The sequence below is a fragment of the Nannobrachium achirus genome, assembly GCF_963921795.1.
Source record: "Nannobrachium achirus genome assembly, chromosome: 9".
Lineage (NCBI taxonomy): Eukaryota > Metazoa > Chordata > Actinopteri > Myctophiformes > Myctophidae > Nannobrachium > Nannobrachium achirus.
Window position 1 is genome coordinate 59424758 of NC_137818.1, and position 12304 is coordinate 59437061.

Below are 12304 nucleotides of genomic sequence, written 5' to 3' on the forward strand. Positions count from 1 at the left end.
CGAGCAGCAGCAGCAACAGCAGCGGCGGCGGCAGCAGCTAGCACATCAATTCTGTCCATTTCTCAGCCCCCCGAAAACTAACACCTCTTGTGCGGCTGCTCGTCAAATGCCGCGGCCATTCACGCCGGCCGACGGGAACACATCAAATAGGTGAATGAAGAAGCAGGAGGGGGTGGAAATAAAGTGGTAATAATATTCCAGGCTATTTTACAAGAGAGAGGGGGGTGGAAGGGGGATTCGTTTCGTTTCTGCCAAGAAGACAGAGGCGGAGGGGCCGTTTTTTTCTTTTTTTGCAAAACAGGGGAATTCACCGTGCCGTTTCTCCAGGGGAGAGAAAAGCCTGCCTGTCTGGCTGGCTGGAGGAGCAGTGGCGTCAGTTCAGCAAAAGCTAAAGGTATGGCAACATGACTGGTGTCTTGCACGCGCGCGCCCAGTCATGTTGCCGTACCTTGGCAACAAGCACGACGAAAAGTACATTTTATGGCAGCTGCCATAGCTTGCCATACCCAAATTGACGCCTCTGTGGAAGAGAGACAGAGAAAGGGAGAGTGAGAGAACGAGGGAAGGAGGGGGAGTGGGGTGGGGGGGTAGTGACATGAGTAGGGAGGGATGGGACGATATGAAAATGTCATATCACGATCGTTGTGACGAAAGAAATCGCGATTTACGATAGTATCGCGATAATCAAAATCCATTATCCTGGGGTGGAACATTTGCCAAAAAGACATTTGATAGTGTGAAAAAAAGACTGTATCAAGTATGTACTGTATATTATAAGTAAGTACCTTTTACCAATTATAGAGTAAACTTGACCTATCACATGGTACTTGGTCAGCTCTTTTTTTTTACCTCCACAACCAACTTATTTGCCGAAAATAGCCGATCTACAAAAGTACCTTTTACCAATTATAGAGGGTTTAAGTGGTACCGGATATGTATAATATACTTTGTAAACTTGACCTATCACATGGTACTTGGTCAGCTCTTTTTGGAGCTGTGTGAAACACAGGCTCCCTATACGTGGCTGTGTGGGTCTGTGTGTCTGTGTGTCTGTGTGTGTGTGTGTATGTAGCCTGACTCAGCCTGACTTCGGCGCGTAACTAGTGCCGCACCATTTACGCCACTCGCGCAATATATACATCAAAATGTGCGGCTCGGCCGGGAATGGTGTTCTATTACCTTTCGTTCCGATCCGCCTTACCATGCCGACGTAATCGGCAAAAAACGACGCTTAATTGTCCCCATTGACTTATAATGGGACAATGCAAGAAATCACTTTCAAGTATTTTTCTCTCGTAAACCATAGGAGCTACAGTTTCAAACCTCGGAGAGGAGATTCATAATGATTTTAAGAATGAATCGAAAAATAATTACATCACTCGGCCTCATGGTGGCGCTATAACGGCCCACTTTACGTTTTGCCCCGTAACTCTTGAACCGTAGATCGGAAAATTACAATTCTTTTTTCCCTGGATTCCTTGGGTCAAGACGCATCTCCCCATATAGGCCACGCCCATTTGCACCAGGATAGATTTTCCGCCATCTTGAATTTTCTCCAAAACACACTTTTTGCTCCTTTTCCTACATATTTTCTTCAAATGTCACAAAAATCGGTACACATGATCTACACACACACACACACACACACACACACACACACACACACACACACACACACACACACACACACACACACACACACACACACACACACACACACACACACACACACACACACACACACACCCGTGTGAAGCTCCACTTCACACGGGTGTGATTTTTTTTACCTCCACAACCAACCTATTTGCTGAAAATAGCCGATCTAGTAAAGTACCTTTTACCAAATATGGAGGGGTTAAGTGGTACCGGATATGCAGCTCGGCAAATAAAAGGTGAATTGATCCCAGTGCATGACGGAGGACGATATCGCGATAAATTTAAATCTCCACGATACGATTATCGTGAGTGTTTTTTATCACGATAAACGATAATATCACTTATCGTCCCATCCCTAGACATGAGGCGGAGGGGGGAGGGAGCCATGACAGAAACGCTATCTTTGTTTTGTTTTTTTCCCCCCTTTTTGCGCCACAAGGTGGCAGCAGGCACGGCTATAGTGAGTATTAAAACCCATTTAGGCCTAAAATTATTGAATGCTTTAACCAGTGAAAAATAGCAGATATACAAGCTCGCAGCGCGGCACTCGTCGTGAAAATGTGTGCAAATCTTTGAATATATGTATTTTCATAAGCGAACGTTTGTAACTCAAATTTTGCTTCTGGGTGGTCCCTGGAACTAGATATTTTGAGATGGGGGTCCGTGGCCAAATACATATCATTTTGGGGGTCCTTCACATGAAAAAGGTTTGAGAACCACTGACATAGTAGTCTCTCAAGAACAGACTAACTGAGCTCCATTTAAGTGAAAAGGACCTTTTCTTTGACGATGGCTGGCCAGATTGCTGACATAGAAACATAGGTTTTTCAAAAAGTCTTAGAAGGATTCAAAAGACACTTATAGAATCGGGTCCAAAATTCTAATATTCACGTTTTTTTCAAAAATAGCAGATCTACAAGCTCGCAGCGCGGCACTCGGTGCCGCGCTGTGAGCTTGTATATCTGCTATTTTTCACTGGTTAAATCGTAAAATAATGATACACAAAATGTGTACCCGTTCTAAATGGGTTATGAGCGTGGTGGTGGTGGTGGTGACTGGGGGGGAACAATAAAATCATCAGGCCGGCTGACAGTCAAAGCAGCAGGGAGCAACCCCGCAGAGGGCAAAAAAAAAAAAAAACTGAACCCACACGTCAACCAGTGGATAAAGAGATACCCTGAGACATGACAGATTGCATGTTCTCAATATAGAGTCCCAGCTGTATTTGCTGTTCTGCTGCTGCGGCTGCGGCTGCTGCTACTGCCAGGGGCGTCAATTGGGTATGGCAGGGGTATGCAGCTGCCATACCCTGGGTCCAGGGGGGGGGGGGAAATAAAAGTTACTTTTAAAATATAAATCCATGAATGTCTCTTTTTCTATCTGTGCTGGTTGTTATGTTGTTAAATTACAGTAAAATAACTGCAAATGCAAAATGTTACATAATGGTTACTTTAACAAGGTATTATAATTATATTCTCCACACTTGTATTCTCCCCATCTTGACAAAATGGTGTATTCCCAGGTTCCGCAGGTCAGCTGCACAAGTGCAATGCATTATTGTTATTTGTGGCACGTTTACTAACATGCCAAGTTTAGCTGCACTTGAACAACCGTTCCAGACTGCCATATCCAGCCCAAGAAACCGTAGAAACAGGGGGGAAACAAATAAAATGTACTTCTTAAAATAAATGTATCATGTTGCTAAGGTATGGCAACATGACTGGTGTCTCGCACGTGCGCGAAGGCGCGCTTGCAAGACATCAGCCATGTTGCCATACCTTAGCTTTTTCTGAACTGACGCCACTGGCTACTGCTGCAACGGCAACACCCCCACCCCCACCCCCACCACCCCCAGGCCCTTCCAGCTATATTTAGCTTCGGGGAGGCCATTCTCCTCGACTAAGAGCAAGAGGGAATCTCTAATAATCTTATTCTGTTGAGATGTTAAGAGTCTGCGAGTTCTTAATGAGGAAAATGTCTCCGTTCCGTGACCCAAACTGCCCGGGGTCACGTTTATTTAAATAAGGGGTCTTCAACGTTTTCAGGCGAAGGACTCCCTTAGTTGAGAGAGAGATGAAGCAGGGACCCCCACAACCTGTTCATAGATTCCATGTAGTTTCGTCGTTTGACAGCGCGATCATCGGTCGATTCATGTCAATTTGTGTTTTCAGATATTTAGACACTTGAACCGTCAATACTTAATAAACTTGACCTTTCACTCTGTACTAACTAATCTGCTCTTTTTCCCCTCTACACGAAAGCTCTTTGCCAAAAATAGCCGATCTGCAAGCTCACAACGTCTCACGCTTATTAGTTCAATATATAGTTCAATATTTGTGTACGTTTCTGTTTTTTTGTATCTCAAAAAAGCTCACTCACAACGTATAGCATCTCTATGTACGAATAGGCAAAGTTCAAATAGGGCTTAACCTGTAAGCCCTTGCTGACAAACAGAGCACACGTGCTATGTGCCCTTCCCACCACATATTTACTAATATTTGCAATACGGTATGTAGACAGTAGCTTATTCTCATATTTCTGCTGCATGAATGTATATTCTGCACATATTCGGTTGCAAATGTATTCTCCCATTTCAATTCTGCATATTCTATATTCTGACTATTTTCCTCTCTAACTGCAAAATGTGCGTTATATAACCTACCTCAGTAACTCAATGAAGATGCCATTTCAAATTCTACATTGCATCTATTATAAATATTGTCTCTTTCGGGTGGAAAACCTCATTACTTCTCAGGATTCAAATTCAAAAATAGCTAAATTGGCAGATCTACAAGCTCAAAATGCTTTGTGGCATGCCGAGTTTCAAGCTTGTACATCTGCTACTTTTGATACTTTTGTGTGGGTGTTCATTTACGAAAAAGACAAACAAAATACACTTAATAAAGTGCTCATTATGCAGAATGTCCCATTCCACAAGTTCAATATGAAAAAGACGTGTCGCTTTGCAGCACATTGTGAGCTTGTAGATCGGCTATTTTTTTTTTTAAATAGCCAAGTACAGTATTATATAGGGTTGAATTGGTTAATGTAGGCTAGGTTTTGTAATAATATAAAAAATCTTCAAAGTAACTAGACACTAAAGTTTTCAAATAGTTGTAGTGGAGTAAATGACATAGACAGCATCATGACATCATCACGGTGTACTTTGCAATACAAACCCCAAAATCAATCCTCCAATTCTAGGCCAGGGGTGCCGCGACGGCAGTCCAGGGGTGCCACGAGATAATTTGATAATACTTGAAAAAACATTTATTATCATTTTAAACTTGAAGTACGACGTTATTTTCAGTCAGTTCTAATCAAAATGGCTATTATCTCAACGTTTCCTCACAACATAATCACTAAAATATCATTACTGTCAGGCAGAAACCTATGTCGCACAAAACTAGTGAAAACAGCCAATCTACAAGCACACAAAGCCTTGCGATGCGAGGCGTTGTGTGCTTGTAGATCTGCTGTTTTCACTAGTTTAGTAAATTTTATAGATGATAAATACAAAACGAACGGTTTTGGACATACAAGGTTTCCACCCGACAATGACGATATGCTATAAATATAAGGTGCTGGGAATGAAAATTATAATGTAGGGGTGCCTCGGATTAAAATAAAATATATTTATGGGGTGCCCTGAGAGAAAAAAGTTTGGGAACCCCTGCTCTAGGCAACACAGAAGGTGAGAAACTTTTTTCTTATTTCCACCTAACAACTCAAAGGACCGTATATTAATGACAATCAATGTTGAAAATGGGTGGTTCTCCCATTTAAGTACAGTACCTGAGCTGAGTAAATGTACTTAGTTACTTTACACCAGTGGTTCTCAACCTTTTCAGGCCGCGACCCCCAAAATAATCATATTTTAACTGGGGACCCCCACACCCTGATGAGCACTAAGAGTTGAGGCATTACATTTTGTATAACACGGTTCTATTGTGAAAATAGCAGATCTACATGCTCACAACGCGTTGCAACGCGACACGTTGTGAGCTTGTAGATCTGCTATTTTCACAATTTCTGCCTCTAATATTTGACAATTTGTAACTTTAGTAAACTTTTTTTTGCGAGGCGTTGTGAGCATGTAGATCGGCAATTTTCACAATTTTTGCCTCTAATATTTGACAATTTGTCACTTAAGAAATGTGCAGATACCCTCTATACACTTAAACTTTGTGTTGGTCTGTTTACTGTTGAATGAGAAAACAATGTTGCACATTAAGTTAATCATCTGGGGACCCCCCAAAATAATTTGGGGACCCCCCTGGGGGTCCCGACCCACAGGTTGAGAACCACTGCTTTACACCCCTGCCTAAAACAACTCTGGGCTGATGCTCCACACATCCTAGACTCTTGTCTTCACCCTCCTGGCTCCCAAGCAGTGGAATAAACTCCCCCTTGCAGTAAGAACTGCAGACTCACTCACAATTTTTCCACCGCAGAAAACTCAACCTATTCCTCTCCTGGGTATCCCTTCTTGTCAACTTTTTGATAGATGCTAGTCATACAATGCAGATGATATGTTGGTTACATGTTCACATGTTTTTGTTTTGTTTTGTTATCCTGGTATCCTAGTTTATTGGAAGCACTACACTGTTTTCTTTGACAATTTAACCTCTTATTTGTTGACTTATGTTAAGGCTTACGCTACACAAGTCTGTTAAATGAATAGAATGAAATTGTGACGTCTATGGTCTATTCTGTACACCAATGTCTGTGCATATCGTCGCGTCGCGGTCGGGCAGAAACCTCTTATTTCCACATTTTAGCAGATCTACAAGCTCGAAACGCGGCACGACGCAACACATTTTGAGCTTGTTGATCTGTTATTTTTTTTATTTGAATCCTGACAAGTAACAGTTTTGGTCATATGAGGTTTGCACCCGACAGTAATGATATACTATGTATAGTATATACTGTATTACATATTGGTCACGATTGGTCTTCAACCAGCCAAAATTCTCACGTCTCCCCTTCTCCGTTCCCTCCATTGGTTCCGCACAGAATACAAAACACTGACCTTCAAGGCAGCCAAAGGTATTGCACTTCCATACCTCCAAAGCCTGATCAACCCCTACAACCCTACCCTTTCACTCAGATCAGCTAACACAGGGATGCTGACAGAACCCTTGCTAAGAACCACCTTGATGACCATAAATGAAAGCTAAATAGCATTTTTAGGTTTTACAAAAAGTTTTTACTGTTTAGGTGCGTTATTGTTTTCTAGATTGATATTCCTATGCATTTGCTGTATTGTTGTTGATGTATTGACATATTATCTTGCTTATTGTAAGTCGCTCTGAATTAAGAGCGTCTGCAAAATGCCTAGATTGTAATTGTAAATTGTTACACAGAAGTAACATTTCCCTGAACATATATTCATATGAGCATGTGACAAATAAAAACCTCTTCGACGTTGAATCATCCGTCATGTTCTCGATTTCTAGGATCTACAAGCTCATAGTGTGTCGTGGCGTGACACGCTGCGAGCTTGTACATCTGCCATTTTGGCCCCGAGGGACAAAGAAGAGAGTAAATCAGGCAGCTTTGGAACGGCGCAGCAGCACACACATGGCTGGGTCACATATCTCTTTATTAACAAACAGCGAGCCGGGGGTATGGATGGATGGCTGCTCTTAAGGGCTCGACACAATGGGTCGCATTGAGCGCCAGTATTTCCCCCAAGATGTTTACGCATTCACGGCTATTTGTAGAATCTGTAACACTGGGGGGGGGGGATGGGAGGGGAGTGGGGCGTGCATCATATGAACGATGCTAACATAGATAGGCACGCGCATCTTGACCATATAACTGGGGAAGATGGGCAGATTAGGAAGTACAGTAGTGTGTGTGTGTGTGTGTGTGTGTGTGTGTGTGTGTGTGTGTGTGTGTGTGTGTGTGTGTGTGTGTGTGTGTGTGTTAGGGCATTCACGAAAAGTGACTTTTAGTATTCGAATAGTCGAATGTTCGACAGGACTGGCCAAACTGTCAAATATTAAGTAAGCAAGAGGCGAACATTGTGAAAATTTTCACAATACTTATCTGCGGAACCGAGTCACATTAAATGTAATACCCACAATTCCAAGAGCTTGTCAGGGTGAGGGTCCCCAGTTCAAATATGTTTATTTTGGGGGTCACGGCCTAAAAAGGTTTGAGAACCCCTGGTATAGAGCATTAACAAATTAATTGACAACTCATTCTTATGACTTCCTATCTAGCCAAGCTTTATAAACCATATATTTGTTAAACAGAAAACAATAATAAAAAAAAAAACAAGCGAATATTCGACTTCGGAGAACAACGTCGAATAGTGACTTTGATATTCGAATATTCAAATATTTGGTGAATGCCCTAGTGTGTGTGTGTGTATGTGTGTGTGGGTGTGTGTGCGTGCGTGTCCGCGAGAGAGAAACAAACATGATTATTATAATATTATTCATCCTTCATTTCTGAAGTGAAGATGACATCTTCATTTGCATTCACGTGCACACATGGGAGTCTACACACACACACACACACACACACACACACATGCACGCACACTAAGGCTGGGCGATATTAGGAAAACCTTCGATATTCGATAACGCTGTTGAATACCTCGATATTGATATTACGCACAATATTAACTATTATATCGTTATTTTATGTTTTTCTGCTTTAAGTCCACTGTCTGCCTAACCCAGATAATGAATGGCATATCCATGCATGCACACTGCACAGTACACATAGAATAAAGAAATTGAATGCCTTATTTCAATATTTCTTTTTTGCATGTGCTATGTGCATGCATAGTGTGTCTGTTACTTAATTTGACACATACTCCAATACCTCATTTCAAGCCCTCTTCATCGATATGTATACCTTGCATGTTGATACCTCGATATCTATACAATTTCGATATATTGCCCAGCCGGGTACACATTATTGTGTATCATTATTTCATGCTTTAACTATTGAAAAATAGCAGATATACAAGCTCACAGCGCAGCACCGAGTGCCGCGCTGCGAGCTTGTAGATCTGCTATTATTGAAAAGTCGTGAAAATTAGAATTTTGACCCGATTCTATAAGTGTCTTTTGAATCCTTCTAAGGTTTTTTGAAAAACTATGTTTCTAGGTCAGCAATCTGGCCAGCCATCGTCAAAGAAAAGGTCCTTTTCACCCTAACCCTAACCCTAAAAAATAGCAGATATACAAGCTCACAGCCTGTGAGCTTGTATATCTGCTATTTTTTAATAGTTAAAGCATCCAATAATTTTAGGCCTAAATGAGTTAACGCATGCGTCGTGCAGGCACTCATGGACATTGACACCACGCACCACACATACACACGGTGAAAGTAGGTAGTAGTAACGTTCTCCTTTATGTACACACAGGAACACACACACACACTAGACGTCACGCTCGCGCATGCAATCGCCAAATCCCACAGCTCTATTCCGAGCAGAGACCACCACCACGAGACCACCGCGTGGGACGACGAGCGTCTCTCTGATAAGCGGCGCTCACATTCTCGATTAGCCCATATGGCGAGCTAGCTCATTAAAAAAGGTCAACCTCCCCCCCACCGCCGCCCCCGCCCGCCCGCCCGCGCACACAGATCTGAGTGTGTTCCTGAGCGAGTCCGCTGGCGTGTGCGCGCACGCGTCAGTGTAATTGTGCATGAAATGGGTGCGACGGCCAATCACAGAGGGAGGCCCGTGTTGATGAGGCATTAGGGATGGGACGATATGAAAATGTCATATCACAATTATTGTGACAAAAGAAATCGCGATTTACGTTATTATCGTGATATTCAAAATCTATTATCCTGGGGCGGAACATTTTTCAAAAAAATATCCGATCTACATGCTCAAAACGCGTCGCAAAGCGATGCGTTGTGAGCTTGTAGATCTGCTATTTTTTTGGCAAAGACATTTGATAGAGAGTGAAAAAAAGACTGTATCAAGTACGTACATTATAAGTACCTTTTACCAATAGAGGGTTTAAGTGGTACCTGATATGCAGCATGGCAAATAAAAGGTGAATTGAACCCAGTGCATGATGGAGGACGATATCACGGTAAATTTAAATCTCCACGATACGATTATCGTGAGTGTTTTTTATCACGATAAACGATCATATCACGTATCGTCCCATCTCTAGCGACGGCCAATCACAGAGGGAGGCCCGCGTTGATGAGGAGGCGTACGTACTGGAAGGAGGGGGGCCGCGAGTCCCCGATGCCTCCGGTTCTCTCCAGCGGGGGCGGCAGGTCGGGGTGGCTCTCCGTGCACTGGGAACCTCCGTCACTGTGGGCACTCTCTGCCAGGACCAGCTGAGAGAGAGACACAGAGAGAGACAGGGGGAGAGGGAGAGAGAGAGAGAGAGAGAGAGAGAGAGAGAGAGAGAGAGAGACAGACAGAGATTGATTTTAGATTTTGAACCCCTGATTCGGTGCACCCGATCTACTATGAATCACCCCATTCAATGGGAAGGAATTGCCCATGAGTCATTGCTCATTAGTCCTACATCTCATTAGTTTAGTTAGGGTTAGGTTTTAGGGTTACAGTAGGTTTAGGCATAGTTTTACTGAGGTTAGGGTTGGGGTTAGGTTTAGGTTTAGGCATAGTATTTTTCACCAGGTTAACATCGCCAGATTCTGACTATGGGATGTAGGAACAATGAGATTTCGGACCGATGCCATGGCACCCAAAAAAAGTTACAATTCCTCCCCATAGAATGGGGGGATTTTTGTGTAATTCCTTCCCAGTTCCCACTGAATGGGGTGATTCATAGTAGATCGGGTGCACCTTCATAAAGAATGTTTGTCACATTAGTTCATTCAAACAATCAATCATAAACTACAATACAACGCGACACACCATATTAATTTAGAGCAACACGTCCACAAAAGCGATTCCTGTATCTTTTACAGAAAAAAAAGTGCACCTTCATAGTCCCATATATTTTTAACAAAAGTCCCACATTTTATTTAACAATACTTGTGCGCCTGGCCAAGCAGTCCAGGCACATACCACACAGGCTCTGATGCCTGATAGCGTGTCGCGGGTTCGAATCCCGATCTCAGCAACCTTTGCTGCATGTCACTCCCCATCTCTCTCCCTGTTTCCTATCTACCTAGTACTGTACTATGAATAAAGGCAGGAAATACCCCAAAATATATTTAAAAATGTTATATATACTTGTGCTCCAACTACATTCTTAAACATTGATAAACAGTCACACCTTTGCCCTCTATCCATTTTTGAGCGGTGGTTACACCGTCTCCTATACGTGGCCGTGTGTGTATGCGTGCGTGTGTGTGTCCGTGTCTGTATGTAGCCTGCAGAGCCTGCAGTACCTTTTCTGACCACACATGTTAAGGGAGGGGCGCTGTTGTTCAGGCCAGACACACACACACACACACACACACACACACACACACACACACACACACACACACACACACACACACACACACACACACACACACACACACACACACACACACACACCGACCACCGCTCAGTTCACACAGGTGTGATTTTTTCCAGTTGGGGTTCCAGCCAGGGGGTCCCCAGCAAAATGTGCTAACACAGCTAGGGCTGTCACTATTATTACATAATAGTCTAATCACAATTATTTGACATAATCACAATTATTTTGTGATGATCGTCATAATCGTTTACATGATGAAAGATGTTTATATATGTTCAAACATTTAAAAAGATACTGGAAATAGCAGATCTACAAGCACACAACGCGTCACGTTGTGAGCTTGTAGATCAATGTTCCTTGTGTTATGGGTGTGAGTAAGTTGTGAAATATGTCCTTCATTTCTTTGTATATTTAGGTTATGTGTCATATCTGCCATGTGCAACTTCAAAGCCTATAAGCCAAACAGAAATGTAATTGTCAACGACAAAAAACACAATTAAATCCTTAATCGCAATAATTTCAGTGACAATTAATAGTCATGTAAAATGTCATGATCGTGACAGCCCTAAACACAGCATCACAAACATGTTAAATTTGTTAAACATGTTAACATGTTAATGAAAATGTCAGATCTTGTTTGTAAATCTGCTATTTTTGAGCATTTTTTAAATAATCTTGAAAGTGTCTTGAAAAATGTTGAATACTTTCAGATGGGGCTCTGCGGCCAAATATATATATCAATTTGGCGGTCCTTGGCATGAAAAGGTTTGAGAACTACTGTTCCAGGGGATAGCTCAGCCAAACGAGGAGTTATTAAATTAAATTCGATTTGATTTCATTATGATTCAAATCACTTAATACGATAGGAACTATGCATGAAATGTGTGGCTATCACAACATCGACTACTATTATCTACTATTCAATATCAACATTACAAATCTATTTCTCATGTGCTTTTATGACATTTAGACAATTTGAAACAAACAAAAAAAACATATCAAGGTCCATAGGACAAAATGATTTGCATAACGCAAAAGAATGAAAATAGCAGTTCTCCAAACTCACAACGAATCACGATGCAAAGCGGTGTGAGCTTGTAGATCGTCTATTTTAGATTTGAGCCCATCGTAGCTCACACATGGTTGTGGAGACCAAGCCCCGACCGGCATGTTCCTGTGTTTACATGGGTTCGGGCAGAGCGACTTAATTAGCCCCC

At 42.3% G+C, this 12304-nt stretch overlaps 1 protein-coding gene across 2 annotated transcripts in view; it reads right to left on the reverse strand.

The window, feature by feature from the left end:
• Nucleotides 1-12304, reverse strand: part of LOC308291910 (segment polarity protein dishevelled homolog DVL-1-like) — a 93351-nt gene that overhangs the window by 49129 nt on the left and 31918 nt on the right. For both annotated transcript variants that reach the window (XM_080734051.1, XM_080734050.1), the window contains exon 3: nucleotides 9863-9984. In XM_080734051.1, coding sequence (XP_080590177.1) covers nucleotides 9863-9984 — 122 coding nt within the window. The remainder of the gene's footprint in view (nucleotides 1-9862; nucleotides 9985-12304) is intronic.